This window comes from Cucurbita moschata, unplaced genomic scaffold, assembly GCF_002738365.1.
Source record: "Cucurbita moschata cultivar Rifu unplaced genomic scaffold, Cmos_1.0 Cmo_Scf00049, whole genome shotgun sequence".
Taxonomy (NCBI): Eukaryota; Viridiplantae; Streptophyta; class Magnoliopsida; order Cucurbitales; family Cucurbitaceae; genus Cucurbita; species Cucurbita moschata.
This window is the reverse complement of record NW_019268565.1, coordinates 1499603-1516132: the sequence shown is the minus strand read 5'-3', so window position 1 is coordinate 1516132 and position 16530 is coordinate 1499603. Positions and strand designations below refer to the sequence as shown.

General features: G+C 32.2%; 3 protein-coding genes across 3 annotated transcripts; 1 reads left to right on the top strand and 2 right to left on the bottom strand.

Moving 5' to 3' along the window:
* Window positions 1-1979: 1979 nt before the first annotated feature.
* LOC111435535 lies at window positions 1980-5148 on the top strand. The gene is made up of 2 exons (XM_023072936.1): window positions 1980-4002; window positions 4912-5148. Exon 1 carries the CDS (start codon window positions 2023-2025, stop codon window positions 3991-3993), a length of 1971 nt encoding a protein of 656 aa, XP_022928704.1. The 5' UTR covers window positions 1980-2022; the 3' UTR covers window positions 3994-4002; window positions 4912-5148.
* A 713-nt stretch (window positions 5149-5861) lies between these two features.
* LOC111435566 (protein WHAT'S THIS FACTOR 1 homolog) lies at window positions 5862-7917 on the bottom strand. The gene is made up of 2 exons (XM_023072983.1): window positions 6516-7917; window positions 5862-6370 (listed from the first exon to the last, which is right to left on the bottom strand). Exon 1 carries the CDS (start codon window positions 7874-7876, stop codon window positions 6602-6604), a length of 1275 nt encoding a protein of 424 aa, XP_022928751.1. The 5' UTR covers window positions 7877-7917; the 3' UTR covers window positions 5862-6370; window positions 6516-6601.
* A 2379-nt stretch (window positions 7918-10296) lies between these two features.
* LOC111435466 (fatty acyl-CoA reductase 2) lies at window positions 10297-16191 on the bottom strand. The gene is made up of 9 exons (XM_023072838.1): window positions 15706-16191; window positions 15521-15624; window positions 14557-14756; window positions 14350-14450; window positions 13121-13286; window positions 12878-13039; window positions 12699-12780; window positions 11433-11818; window positions 10297-10694 (listed from the first exon to the last, which is right to left on the bottom strand). The coding sequence occupies exons 1-9, from the start codon at window positions 16055-16057 to the stop codon at window positions 10529-10531; spliced, it is 1719 nt and encodes a 572-aa protein (XP_022928606.1). The 5' UTR covers window positions 16058-16191; the 3' UTR covers window positions 10297-10528.
* Window positions 16192-16530: the final 339 nt, after the last annotated feature.

Sequence of the window (16530 nt, the reverse complement as noted above, 5' to 3'; positions counted from 1 at the left end):
AATTATTTGAATTAAATTTTAGTATAAATTTGGATAAATTTCAATATAAATTTTGAAACTATTTTCGAATAATATAAAATTATTTTCAGGTTATTTTTATTTTTATGTCTCTAAAAATTTTCAAAATCATATATATATATATATATATATATTTTTTAATTCTATTTTTTTTCATTTTATTTGTTTCTTTTCTTTCTTTTATTTTACCTTTGTTCATCTTTCTTTTAATTTATTTTATTTATTATTTTTCAATTTATTTATTTATTTATTTATTTATTATTATTATCGTATTATAATTTACTCCACAAAATTTATTATTTAATTTGATAACTTCACAATTTAATTTTAGTATAATTTTTATTAAAATCATTTGTTTAAAAATAATTATTAATAATGATAGCTAAACAAACTCAAAAATCTATAATTTAATGCATATTTATAAAATACTTATTATCGAATAAAACCAAAATTTAAATTTAAGGCATATTATTATTTTGTTAATAAATTATTATAATCGTACAAGATTTATAAATATATCTCATATGACAATTTATGAGACCGTTCATTAAATTTTGGTATCAAATATTTATAATTAAAAGTTCGTATATTTTTATTAAAATCATTTATTTGAAGAAATTATTAACCTTTATTCCTTAAATACCTAATAAATCAAAAACTTAAATACTTTAATTATATAAAATTCTAATAACCTTTCTTATTTAGGACTAAATATAGTTATTTAATTCTCGTATATTCTTTTCTATGCATAATAAACAAAATCTTAAACCAAGAAATGTTATCTGATTATAAAATATCTAAAAATACTTTGATACATATTAAAAATGATACTCTGATATCATATTAAGAACGAGAAAAAAAAAAAACTTTATTAAGAAGGATGCTCTTATAACAAAAAAAAACATAAATGACATTAAATAGAATATAAACTATAAACTATTCAACCAACCAAATCCTATAAAATATATCCAATATAAAATCTTAACCGAATAAATGAGATAAAATATATCACATATAAAATCTTAACCGAATAAATAAGATAAAATATATCACATATAAAATCTTAACCGAATAAATAAGATAAAATATATCACATATAAAATCTTAACCGAATAAATAAGATAAAATATATCACATATAAAATCTTAACCGAATAAATAAGATAAAATATATCACATATAAAATCTTAACCGAATAAATGAGATAAAATATATCCCATATAAAATCTTAACCGAATAAATGAGATAAAATATATCACATATAAAATCTTAACCGAATAAATAAGATAAAATATATCACATATAAAATCTTAACCGAATAAATAAGATAAAATATATCACATATAAAATCTTAACCGAATAAATAAGATAAAATATATCACATATAAAATCTTAACCGCTATATAAAATATATTTTAATAATTTTAAATTGGTATGGTACAAAATAATCTAGTTTTAACTACGAACTCAAATTATAAAATTTTATTTATTTAAACTTAATCTAAATTAAATATTAGACGGTGTTTTTAATTTATTTTTTTAAACACTGTTTTTTAAGGTAAATTTTGTAAACTTTTAAAAATTTCAAATATTTTAACTAATCGGGTTAATCGGGAGAAAGAAAAAAAAAAAAGCTTTCATTGCAAATGACATTAATTCATATTCTAATATGCAGGCCAGAAATACAATACTTAACTATTAAATTTTTTAATTTCTAGCTAATCTAAATAAAAATTAAATTAAATACACTAATTTTGGATTATTTTTTATACCATATATAGAATTGTCTATTTAATTTTCGTAATATAAAACTAATTTTTTATAATATATATTTATTGAAAAATGGGAGTTGACTTTCTCTCTTAATTAATAATATAAAAAATAAATGTGATTCGACCCCACGCATCAATATTCCCTATAAATTAAATGCAAATTGAAACCCTAATTTCATCTGAAATCATCTCGAAATCCAAAATTAAACCAGTCGTTTTCCATTCCGATTTCCATGGCTCCTCCAAGTCTTCTCGGTCCTCCGGAGCTCTACACCCCATTCCAACCATCTCAACCAACGCAACCAACCCCCACCGGTGACCCCTTCGTCGATGCTCTTGTTGCCAACTTCAACAAGGTCGATACAAACGATGATGAACTGCCGCCGATGGGCTTCACGGAGAATATGTCGGTGACGTTTCTCTCCTCCGGAAATCCTTGCCTCGATTTCTTCTTCCATGTGGTCCCTGATACGCCGTCCGAATCTTTGACTGAGAGATTGAGTGTGGCTTGGAATCACAATCCGTTGATGACGCTGAAGCTGATCTGTAATTTGCGAGGTGTTCGTGGTACCGGAAAGTCCGATAAAGAGGGATACTACACGGCGGCGCTCTGGCTTCACAAATTTCATCCCAAAACCCTAGCCGGTAACATTCCTTCTCTTGCTGATTTTGGTTATTTCAAGGATCTGCCGGAGTTACTCTACCGGCTTCTTGAGGGTTCCGATGTGAGGAAGAATCAGAAGGCCGAGTGGATTGGGAGGAGGAAAGGCAGACATATGAAGAGAAGGAGATCGTTGTCGTCTGAAAGTGGGTCGCGATCTGCCAGCGACGGAGAATTCAAGGAAGAGAAGCTGAAGACGAGGAAGAAAGAAATTCAATCTTCACCGGACGTAGAGGCAAAAATTGCGAAGGCTATGGAGAGATCGATGATATTGAAAGAGAAGGCGAGCACAGAAAGGAAGATAAAGAAGGTTTCGATGGCGAAGAAGGCTTTGGAACGTTATCAATCCGATCCACATTTCCAACGCTTGTACGATCGAGTCTCTGACTTCTTCGCCGATTGCTTGAAATCTGATCTTCAATTTCTGAATTCCGGAGAATTAAATAAAATCAGTCTCGCTGCGAAATGGTGCCCTTCCGTCGATTCATCCTTCGATCGCTCGACATTACTCTGCGAGAGCATAGCGAGGAAGCTTTTCCCCCGTCAATCGGATCCGGAATACGAAGGGATCGAAGAAGCGCATTATGCGTACAGAGTTCGCGACAGATTGAGGAAGCAAGTTTTGGTGCCGCTCCGGAAGGTGTTGGAGCTGCCGGAGAGTTTCATGGGAGCTAATCAGTGGAATGCGATCCCTTACAACAGGGTAGCCTCTGTTGCAATGAAGAACTACAAGAAAAAGTTCGTCGAACACGATGGGGAACGGTTTGCTCAATACTTAGAAGACGTGAAGGCCGGTAAGACCAAGATTGCTGCCGGTGCACTGCTTCCTCACCAGATCATAGCTTCTTTGAACGACGGCGAGGAAGACGGCGGAGAAGTGGCAGAGCTTCAATGGAAGAGAATGGTGGATGATTTATTGGAGAAAGGGAAGTTGAGAAACTGCATATCTGTTTGTGATGTGTCTGGAAGTATGGGCGGGACTCCCATGGAAGTTTGTGTTGCTTTGGGTCTTTTGGTATCTGAATTGAGTGAAGATCCATGGAAAGGGAAAGTGATTACATTCTCTGCGGACCCTCAACTTCATTTGATCCAAGGGGACAGTCTGAAATCGAAGACCCAATTCATTATGAGTATGGATTGGGGGTACAATACCGATTTTCAGAAGGTATTTGATCAAATTCTGAAAGTGGCTGTGGATGCAAAGTTGAAGGAAGAACAGATGGTAAAGAGAGTGTTCGTGTTCAGTGACATGGAGTTCGATCAAGCATCAGCCAACTCGTGGGAAACAGATTACCAAGTTATAGTAAGGAAGTTTAGTGAAAAAGGGTATGGATCATCTGTTCCACAGATTGTGTTTTGGAACTTAAGAGATTCAAGGGCTACGCCAGTGCCGGCAAATGAGAAGGGGGTGGCTTTGGTCAGTGGATTCTCAAAGAACTTGATGAACTTGTTTTTGAATGGCGACGGCGTCATTCAGCCGGATGCCATCATGGAGCTGGCTGTCTCCGGCAGTGAGTACCAGAAGCTTGTTGTTCTTGATTGATCAATCAAGGTACACATTGTTCTTCAAATTTTAGCATTAATTTCCCCTTATGATGCATGCTCCCATCCAACCCAACTTGCCCAAGTCCTTGCTCTCATCTATACATGATGTATATATCTATAGTTAACAAGCTGAACTTTGAGTTAAGGATTTAGGGTTGTGTTTGATAAGCTTTGATTTGATGTCTAATACTATCATCTTTCGAGGCCCTTTGATGCGCAATGGATTTGGGGACGGGATTAGGTACCTTGATAAACCAACTCCTAACTCAATTTAACACTAGAACTCCCCCATTAATTTTCTAAGTCGTGGTAGTAGTCTCTATTTATTCACAGAATGAACAACGAGATGGATTTGATTAATATGTCTTAACTAGATATGGTATTTGCAAGCGTACGGTTTTCTGTTCAAGAATGAGTAATGGTTTTAAGGAAGACTACCATGCTCATAGATAAGTGCCTATCATCACTATGCTCATTCTGATTTTAGCCTTTTCATCTTTGATTAGTATTAGTGAAAGTTATTTTGATTTTAGCAAAGTTAACTTGACTTAATATAATAATAGCTGTCTTCTAATTAATATAATGTTTTGACTTAATGAATTATTTTCATACCAATAATAGCTGTCTTCTAATTAATATAATGTTTTGACTTAATGAATTATTTTCATACCAATAAGGACATATTAATGAATTATTTTCATTAATTAATTAATATTAATGAATTATTATATCATTATAATTCATTATTAAATATAAATATACTATTTAAGACTTGTTAATACATTTGTAATTAAATGTATTAATATATTATATGTTATCTTAACTATTTAATATAAAATTTTATTATTCTATCGATGTTTATTCTTTATTTTTATTTGAATTGATTAAATAATAAATAAATTTGACTGTATATTAGTGGACCCCGCAAATGGGATGCGTCAGAGTCGGGGATGCAAGTACCGGGCTTCTCAGTGCTTGGGCCGCGTCTGGTTGGGCTGAGTGCACAGCTTCGAATCCGAAGTCATCCCAAACATGAGAATAATTCTGAACCTATTTTCTTCTTCCTCCTAATCTTTTTGTTTTCTGCAATTTTCCCTCCCACATTTCTCTTTCGATTCCGAAGATCTTTATGATCATGATCACCTTTTGGGCACCTTTCCCTCCCAGATGTTACAATACCTACAAACATTTAACTTCTAATAACTAATGAGGAAATGTGGTGATCATAAAAATAAGTTTACTAATTGAAACAAGTCTTTTCGATCAAGACTGAGAAATCTTAAATGAAATTGTCAACAGTAAAAGTTTCGGGTCTCAATTCCGATCTAAACCATAAAATTTGGCAATAACGATTTCACCAAGTTCTTGCTTCCACAAAGTTTACTAATGAATCCTGGTTGAGATTCATCGATCAAATATATCTTATGATGAAATGCTGTTATTTCTACAAGGAAAAGACTAATGAAATGCTTCCATTTGGAGTTCTATAGCCTCCCCTCCAAAAGAGACCCTGGTATTACTAATCTCTCTTCTATAAACTGCCCACAAAGTGGCCCCATTGATCACATCTTCATTCATTGTCCATTTGTCCATAGCGCTCGACTGTTCGTGTCATATGAGAATTTGATATGGATCTCTACCAAATGCCCTCCCTTCTAGGGTCTCAGACCACTTGGTTTTACAATAAGTAGGAATTTCAAGACCAGAGAGCCTCAATGAGTTCATTTTTTATCCATCGTACCCGTTCTTGATGGTGCTCCAACCACAAAAAATTCTTCTGTAATCATAGACTTAACGATGATTATCTACCCCACCCTAACATCTAGCCGATATATTTCCTTTGATTTTATAGTACAAAGTTTGTTCTCCAAATATGTGAATTGGTCTATCAATGAGTATACTATATGCATGTCTCTACACTGTTCATAGTCTACAAGCTAACAAATAAAATTCCAGATGTGATTTCAAACAGAGAAACGCCAGCAAAATGAATCTCAATGTCTAACCTTTTAGAAGAGAAGTGCCAGGACAACTCTTTTCAGCCTTCAAAAAGGAAGGCCATAAATTATGAAATTAAACCGACTTCAATCTATACAAAGAAGCAAATATATAATTTCTTTACCAGCCATGTCCTCTTTAACTTGTTGCTGGATCAAGTTTTGAGTTCGAAGTACGAAAAAGAAGCTGTTTCTTACATAGCAAAGATTCAGCATTTCTTTTCCTGGGTCGGGAAAGTGGATAGTACCATCTTTCCATATCTCTGTCACCATAAACCATTTCCTTCCTCTATAGCTTGTCTTTATCGCATAAACTATAAAGCAATGCTTTGCACGGGACAATGTTGATCCCTCGAATGGAGTTAACAGCCAATAAAACTGCAAGCAAAACAAAAGATATCACTCAATCCGTCTAAATCGCAATCAAATCAATTGCTCCCTAATTTCCCAATACTTTAAGTTCCTCCAAGACAAGTGATGAACGAAACTAATGAAGGAATAACCAGGAAAAGGGTAAACTCACATTTCGCATATATATGCATAGGAGGCTTGATTTTTGTCCCTCTTTTTTGGCAACTAGCAAAGGGAGGATCCACTTATAAGACTCCATTAATCTGAATCAGATTCCTCGGCCTGCGAGTTCTCGTCCTCTAAGCATTCATCATCACCCGTCTCATCTGATTCAACATCCAAACCATTCTCCACCATCTCCTCGGCTGTATTATTAAGCAGAATGCCCTCCTTTTCTATCAATGCAGCACCTTTCCCCCGGTAAAACAGACCAGTCTTCATGACATGATAAAACTTTTCCCTTAGACGTGTCAAGGGATGTGGGTTCACTAGCTTTCCTCGCTGATACCCTTCCCTAAGAGAAACAGTCGTGGTCTTACACTTCAAAGACAGATAGAAGATTCCGGGATAACGGGTGAAGATTCGAGTGAACTTATGGGGAAGATTCAATTCCTCTCTCAAGCTTCTCAAGTAGTTTCTTTTAGTTTTCTTGTGAAGAGTGAGACTCAAAAGCTCATGAAGAACCCCAACAACTCGTTTCTCCATGAGATCACTGTTGGGGTCAATTTGCCTGCAACTCTCATATGGAGAAATGTAAGGTAACTTCTGAAACTCTTCCATCCAAGCTTTTACCTTCTTTTGTGCCCCATATCCCCTCGGAAAACTCATAGGAAAGGCCAATGTGGTACGCCCCCTCTTGAATTGCCTATACGCATCTCCCAGTTCAGAGCTCTCATTGCTCCTTTGCAAGGCCGAAACTGCAAATTCCTCGCGCCATTCCATAAGCCGCAGACACCAATCCCCATTGGAGGCCTTCACTAATCGAAAATGATCCGGATACTTGGGAATCAAGAACCTCTCAAAACCACATGGAAGACCTAGATCCCATTCTAAAGGACGCAACGACTGAAGAGGAATAGCCCTATTTTTCATCATCATAAGAACTCTACAAAGTCTTTCGACAGTGTCGCTCTCATGAATTTGGTGAATACTACTCTGTTGCTGATCTAAAAGCAGCGCGGTATCCGTCAAACGAAAGCAAGGCAAATTAGCGTAACGAGAATGAGGAAATTCGTGAAAGAGAGTTGGATACCTCCGGATGAATCGAAGAACAGGGATGGTGAGGCCGAGCAGCTTTGGGCAATCGGCGATGGATTTAGCAGTAATGAAGCCAGTGGAAGAGCGGTTAATGGCGTCCTTGAGGAGGGAAGCGGCCTTCAAATCGGTCTCCGTGTCGATGATGTGATCGAGACTCCGATTCTTGACCCATTTGAGGCGAACCTTCGCAATTCGTCGGCATTGAAGGTGCAGAAAAGGATTAGGGCTCAGGTATGGCGATGGAAGAATTAGGGTTGAAAAGAAGAAGATCTTCATTTCCAAATCCGGAATTTGCGAACGAATACTCGAGCTCGACAGAGAAGCTCTTTATTTTAATTTTAATTTTATTTAATTTCATAATTATTTTTTCGAATAATAGTTTAAAATATATATTTAAGGAAAAGTGGGTTTGGGGGGCGGTGTTGGGCGGGAAATAGAGGCGGAGACATTTTCCATAAACACCACAGCCATGGAAGCAGCTTGGAAGTGGAAGAAATTTTCCATAAACACCACAGCCATGGAAGCAGTTTGGAAGTGGAAGAAATTTATTTTCCAAATCGGTAACCCAACGGTCAATTCCAAATATTTTCCAAAACTAAACCCATCTTCTTCCCTTATAAAATCAATCCCAAACTCTGTTCCTCACCGCCATCCGCCATCCGCCATGTCTGACCCCAACACTCTGTCTCTCCAGTATTGCATCCACACCCACCCCCGCAACACCACCGGCGTAGCCACCGACGCCCAACCCATGCAATACGCCGAGCTCCGATTAGCCTATTCCAACCAATTCGTCTCTCGATCCTCCAACCAACTCCTCCAACAAACCCCCCAAACCCTAATCTCCGATGCTCTCTTACCTCTGTTTCTCCGAGACCTTCAACACCCGCCGTTCCTTGCCCACTTCTTGGTCCTTCAATTTCTCTCTACCTTCAACATCTCCACCGCCTCCTCCCACGCCATTTTCGATGACATCGCCACATTCGCCCTCGAATTGGCCGCCGGCGACCTCGATCGGAACTTCCACATCATCGTCTATCTCGATTTAGTCCAAACGATCTGGGTGGACCTGGACCTGGACCTGGACCTGGACCTGGACCTGGACCTGGAAATGCCTCCGAAACAAGAACCGGCGCCGGCGTCGGTGATGGAGAGGCTGATGAGGGAGGAATTTGATGGGTTTGGGGCGGAAGAGGCGGGAGATTGCAGCGTTTGTTGCGATGAGCTCGGTGGTGAAACGGAGGTGAGGCGACTCCCCTGCGGTCACGTCTTCCATAAATCCTGTATTCTCAAGTGGCTTCAACTCACTAATTCCTGCCCTTTGTGCAGAGCAAAATTAGAACAATAATCTTTTTTTACTCTATTAATAATCATAATAATAACATTCATTTCTCCATTTTTATCCTTTAATTTTTACCATTAACTTTTCACCATTAAATTTTCACCACTAAGCTCTCTCGAGCCTCCGTCATCGCACCGCCGTGCTTGGCTCGTACAACCACCAACACCCTCTCGATCGAGATCGATCGAGAGTTTCAACGCGTCGTTGTATGCATTTGTCCACTTTTAGCTTTAAATTTTTAGTTTAAAAAAATTAATTTTTACCATAAATTTGTCGAATTATAACGTTAAAACTTAAATAAACATTTTATGAATTATAAAACATGGGAAAGATATGAAATCGATAAAACAATTGAATTTATGAATTTTCTAAAATTTTATTGCATGATTAATCTTATTTTATTAAAAGTAATGAGTTTATAAAGATTTATTTACGTGCTAAAATTAATGGTAAATAAATTTCTTTTTGAATAAGGGTTAAAAAAAAATTGCAAATTTTATTTTAATTTTTTGAGTCAAATTTTCGAGTTTAATTGAAAAAAAATAATGTTTATTTAATTTTTTTATAATTAAAATTTATTGGTAATTTTAAAGTTTAATCTCACTCACTTTTTCTCTCCTACGTTTAATTAAAAAATTAATAATATATTAATAAACTGAAAAATGTTCAAGTTTGAAGAGATTAATAATTAATTGAGAGTCGTTCATTTTTAATAATATATTAATCAACTAAAAACGTTCGTGATATGAACCAAGAGACATCAACCATACAATATACTCCAATGAAGATGTGAAGAAAATATTGTTGAAATTATCCAAAGATATTTGCATTCATGCCACATTCATGAAAAATGAAGTTTAATTTAGAGTTATTATATTTCATTAATGTATTTTAAGACTTTTTATTGACATTATGTTACAATTATATAATGTTAATTATGGTCATTAAATATGAATGTTACAACTTTTGGAATGTCTTTAATAGTTTCATTTTGAGACATGCATGTTGTATTTATAAGTAGACTTGGAAAATACAGTAAAAGGAGTATTTGCGCTTTCTTTAGCTAACGATTAAGTTTCTTTGCAATTCGATATAGTTTAGGTTGCATGTAGAATCATTCAAGCTCGACATGATCAATCTTGCTTATGGAGTGATTCCAATCTCAAACGAGTGTTCTTGCGTTGAGATATTTGATCAACAAGAATCATTCAAGCTAGATATGATCGATCTTGCTTGTGTGGAGTGATTCGAATCTCAAACAATGTTCTTGACTTGAGGTATTTGATCAACAAGGTAATCCAAATCTTATTCCTTATAAGTTCGAATTTAAAAAAATTAATAATTAATCGGTTCATTTTGACCGTATAATTCAACTTTATAAAAACATTTATTAATTACAAGAAAGAGAAAGGGTCAACCTTGTTATGACCCCAAATTCTTGGAAGTTAATTAAAAAAAAAAAAAAAAAAAAAAAAACCCAAATAGACATTATTATTATTATTACAAATTATTGATTTTTGTGGGCCAATTTGGGGAATATTTAGGTACACATTATTAATTAATTAATTAATTAATTAGTTAATTAATTAATTAATTCCTCTTTTGCCCTTCATGACATGCGTCCTTAGACCAGGAATATGGACATTTGAAATGTAATCCGTCCAATCAATGCTCGCCACGTCAAACCAAAACTCCCTCTTCTCTTCTTCGCTCATAAATTCCATCAACCCTTGAGCATTGCTGTTGTCAAACCTGTACAAATTTATTTTAATTATTTAACTCTATTTTTTAATATTTATAATTAATTTTACTCAATAATTAACCATCCCTAAATTAATAATAATATCCGTAAAATACCAAAATTACCCTTACATTAAAAAAAATTAACTTAATAATTTATTTCATTAATATCCTTAAAATTTTAACTCATAATTTTTATTAATATACCCATCTTTTTAAATTTAAAAAATACCAATAAAATTTTTTAAAATACGTAAACATAATCCTTAAAAAAAATTACTCAAAATTAAAAAAATAAATAAATGATTTTTTTTACCATTAGATTCTACAGTAATTTTTAACCTTTTTTATTTTTATGTTTTATAACAGTTAACGAGTGGATGTTATTTTTAAATTTTATATCTATATTTTTTTTAACAGGTAAAAAAAAATAATTTTTTTAGCTTTATAAAAAATTAAAAGGTATCAATAAATTTTTTAAAATTTAACTATATATTTGAAATGAAATTTCTAACCGTTTCTTGATAAAAGTTTAAAGGTATATTTGAACAAAATAATTACGGTAAAAATATTTAATTTTTTAAAAAAATTTAAAAATTAAAAAATTTAGAGGTATTTTTTAAGGATATTTTTATTAATTTAGGGATTAATTAAATTTTTTTTTTCTAAAATGTAAAAATATATTAAAAAAAATTTAGGTATTTTTGAAAGATAAAAATTAGGGATTAATTTGGGATTTAAAGAACATACCTTCCATTGAAGAAGGCATAAGGGTGATAAATATGAGCCAAGTATTTGAGTTGCTCCACCGTTTTTCTGCACATAGCTTCAAGCTTCTTAGACTTCTTCCGGTCGGCCGTCAATCCGCATCGCCGTGCGGCGTCCCTCCAGAGGTGGTCGGAGAATTCGTCGACGGAGTTGAAGAGCTTCATGGAGGGGACGCGGATCGGGGTTCCGTCGGCGTCGAGGCACGGCGAAGAGCTGTAGTGCTGGTGGAGGAGGGCGGCGAGGCGGTTGAACACTAAGGGGTTCGCAACCGAGGAGGCGACGTGGTAGATGTTCATGCTTGGCCGTGGAGCTCCTCCGTGCCTCGCCATTGCCGCTAGCGTCGCGTTCACCACCACATCTGCCGGCACCTATTCCCCCAATAAAACCCTAGTTTATTTCCCTTTTTAAATAATATTTTATTTTTATATTGGAAATGTGAAATTACCTTTTTGTCCCTGTATTTTTTACATCCTCAACATTTTTAGTCTAAATTAATTTACCAAAAAAATTAAAATAAAATTACCTTTTTGTCCCTGTATTTTGATTAAATTTTCAAACTCTTAACATTTTTATTCTTCCAAATTTGAAATAAACTAATTTATCCAAAATAATAATAATTTTTTTAATTAAAAATTATTTTCTATTACAAAATAAGAAGAATACCTTTTTGCCCCTATATTTTGAATAAATTTTCATTTGAGTCTCTCAGTTTTCAAATTAAACATTTTGTCTTCCAAATTTTCCAAATTTAGTAATGTACCAAAAAGAATATATTATTTTTAATAAAAAATTATTTTATATTGCAAAAATAAAAAATTACCTTTTTGTCCTTCTATTTTAACTAGTTTTCAAACTGACATTTTTACCAAAAAAAATTAATAACAATTTATTTTATATTGCAAAAAAAAAATAATAATAATTACTTTTCTGTCCCTATATTTAGAATAAATTTTCATTTGAATCTCCATTTTCAAACTCAACTTTCAACTTTGAAATAAATTAATTTACCCAAAAAATAGTAAAAATTTATTTTATATTAAAACAAATTAAAATTACTTTTTTATCCTTGTATTTTAACTAAACTTTCATTTAATTTTCAAACATCGGTTTCAAGATGAAAATAAATTAATTTACCCAAAAAAAATATAAATGGATATAATTATTAGGGGTATATTGGACATTTCACCTAAATATTATTATTTTATATTTAAAAAAATATAAGAGAGAGAAAAGAAAATAAAAACTTACAACATCAATGACTCCATCAGGATCCACCAAGAACCCAGTGAGTTGCCCTTTTCCATAGTACAAAACTATAGGGTCCATCATCCTGCCATTAATTAATTCATAACCATAATATATATATATATATATATATATATATATATAATTAAGAAAAAAAACCCTAAAAACGGTATAGAAATTACCGATTTCCCTCGATCCATCCCGGGAACGGGTCTTTGAAAGTGCTCTCGATGATGCTGGGTCTGATAATTGCGACAGGCACGTCCCCTCTAAGTTGGTCGATTACCATTTCGCCCATGGCCTTTGTAAATACGTACGTGTCTTGCCATCCAAATCGCTTGGCTCTGATTGGGGTCGAGAAAATATTTATTTATTTATTTATATATAGAGGTAATAATTGATGAGAAATGGGATTGGGCTTTTACCTTTGAAGGCCCAAGTCTTTCATGGTTTGGGCCGTAACATTACTTTGAAAGGCCCGTTGGGTATCATGGGCCAACTTGATTTCAGTCTCAACATCCAAAGCCTCAGTGTCTCCCTTACAAAATGGCCTTTCCATTATTTTGCCTTGCCTTTGTCCATTCACATAGGCTACATTTTACACATCCCAAAATTACTATAAATATTTTCTTTTTTTTAAATATTTTTTTATTAAATATTATATAATTTGTGGATAAGAAACCATTAATATTTTTCATTTTTTGAAGTTTAAAGTCTCGAAAAATTAAAAAAATTAAAAAATACGATACTTGAAATGACAATCCATAAAAGAACACCGATGTGCCGATCTGCTAAAACAAGACGATAACCAAAAGAAATTACTGAATAGCTTAGTAAAATTGATATTTTACCCTTAATTTTAGCTGAAACCCTACCTATTTTACTTTTGAAAAATACTTTTTAACTATAAAAAAAATTAAAATTAAAATTAAAAAAAAATCAATTTCGGTTAATTTTAGCTGGAAACCTATATAAATGGTTTAAAAAATATCTTTTAATTTAAAAAAAAAAAAGATATTTCAAAAATACTTTTTAACAATACAAAATTTTTAAAAAATACGGCTTAATTTTAAAAAATATTTCAAAAATATCCTTTTAAATTTTAAAAATATTTTAAAATACACTTTAATTTTAGAAAATATTTTTAAAATACACCTTAATTTTAAAAAAAAATTTCAAAAATACCCTTTTAAATTTTAAAAATATTTTTAAAATACACTTTAATTTTAAAAATTATATAAAAAAATACCCTTCAACTATCAAATTTTCAATAATGTTTAAATTTTTAAAAAAACAAAAAAAAAAAGTTCATTAATATTCTTAAACCTTTAAAAAAAGAAATTGAACAGTTGGGAGATAATCTACAAAGCATAGACAAATGGTTTTCATCCATAGATTGACGGTAAAAATCTTTTAAAACTTTTTTAAAATGAAGATTAAATATGTTAATACTACTTTAGAATTTCATAGGTATTTTTTTAAACATGATACCGATAGTAAACATAATTTTTAAATTTTTTTTAAAAAATTGAAACATATTAATGAAACTTTTTACCATGTAAGAGTATTTTCTGAAACAATAGTAAAAGATAGACAGTATAACAAAACTAACGAAAGAGTAAAGATATTATTGAAACTGTTGACAGTTAATTACCGGTTGAAACTTGCAAGAAGAGCTTGAGCTTAGAGCATTTCTTAGCAAATCCCATGAGGTTGGACGGTCCCTTCGTGTTAATATCAATGGCAACGTCGTATCTACGTAAAAAAAAAAAAAAAAAAAAAAAAAAATTAAATTAAATTAAATAAAAAAGTAATTTATAAAATAAAAAAGATATATTTATATTTATTAATAAAGATGGACCTTTCATCAAAAGTGGTATTGGCGGCAGAGTTGATAATAACATCAACTTCATGGGCAATTAAATGAGCAAAGTCGACATGTAGTCCGACGTCTGGTTCACAAACATTCCCCACAACGGGAATCAACTTACTCATCATGAACGACTTGTAGTATTTGCCGTGAATTTGTCTTAGGCACTTGAAAAGCTCTGCATTTATAATCTGATCAAAATTTAAATTCTAATTAATTCACATAATTAATCCAATAATTTCCACTAAATCAAATTTTAATTTTAAATGCCTTTCATATAATTTCTCTTCACACAATAAAAAATGTTTATTTATTTAAAAAATTATTTTTGGTAAATTATTAATTTTTCAAGGTTTTTTTTTTTTTTTTTTTACAAAAAAAAAAAAGAACTTTAGAAAATTTTAGTTAATTTAAAATAGTGGTTATTTATTTATTTATTAAGGAGTTTTCTAAAAAAATATTTTTGATAATCTAAAAATCCTTTTAAGTTATTAATTTGTTTTATTTTGTTTAAAAAAAACATTTTTTTGACAAATTATTCCAAATAATTTGCTCCAAAAGAAGGATTTAAAAAATTAAATAAATAAAAAATACTTTTAAAATAGTGTTTTTATTTATTTATTAAGAAGTTCTCTAAAAAAATATTTTTGATAATCTAAAAATCCTTTTATTATTATTATTATTATTTTTTGACAAATTATTCCAAACAATTAACTCCAAAAGAGGATTTTTTTTTTAAATTTTTTTTATAAAATGTTAGTTAATTTAAAATTAGTGTTTTTTTTAAAAAAATTATTAAGAAGTTTTCTAAAAAATATTTTTGATAATCTAAAAATTCTTTTAAATTATTAATTTAAAAAAAAAAATTGACAAATTATTCCAAACAATTAATGGATTATTTCATTTATTTGAATAATCAGAAAATTAAAAATAAAATAAATAAATAAAAACATACATCTTTTTTTAGCCTCTCTGCTGCAGCTTCTTCATCTTTGGCCTTAATCAGAACATAAATTTTTCCCACATCGGGAGTTGTTCTCAACATCTTCTCTATAAGAACTGAAATATTTCAAATAATTCATTATTATTTATTCATTTTTTAATAATTTAATTGACAAATAAAATAAAATAAAATAATACCTTTGGCTAGAAATCCAGTGGAACCAGTAATGAAAAACACTTTCCCTCTAAGGAATTTCACAATTCCAATCCCTCCATCCTCATGCATATCATCAACCAATCCCCCATAAGGACCCAAACCCTTCACACCAATCTCATCACTTTTACCCTTGGGTTGACCCCCCAAAACAACGCTCTCCGCTGCCTCCATCACTGCACCGCCGTGCTCCGCTAGTACAACCACCGACGCCCTCTCGGTCGAGCTCGAGGGTTTCAACGCACCACTGCATGCAACTACACGAGTAGTCCTCGACGCCCAGAAAGAGTGTCGGGGCGGCACGGGGGAGAAGAGTTTGAGAGTGAAAGTTTCCATAACGACGTGGGAACGAGGAGAGGAATGAATGAACGAACGGAGAGGAGAGGAGAGGGGAAATGGGCGTGGGGGAAAGAAGGGGAGGTTTGGATGGGAAATGGGTTTGATTTTGTTAAAAGAGAGGGAAAGAGTGTGAGGGGAGAAAGGAGATGGAATTTAGGTAAGATTATGAAAAGAGTGTGTGTGGTTGCTTCTTTATAGGCATATCAACAACAACAAAAGGCTCTCTTTTTGCCTAACACATTCATGCTAACCAAACACCTCAAATTGTGCCAAATTTTCTTTCATTTTTGCCTAAATTCATGTCATGTACTTTATACCCAAATCAAATAACCTAAACACACTCAAATTCTTAATAAAAATATATATATTTATTATTATTTTTCGAAAAAATCAAATTTGTTAACCTCGTTACTATTTTTTTTTTTTCATTTTCCAAAATTTTAAATTATAAAGTGCATGTTAAATTATGA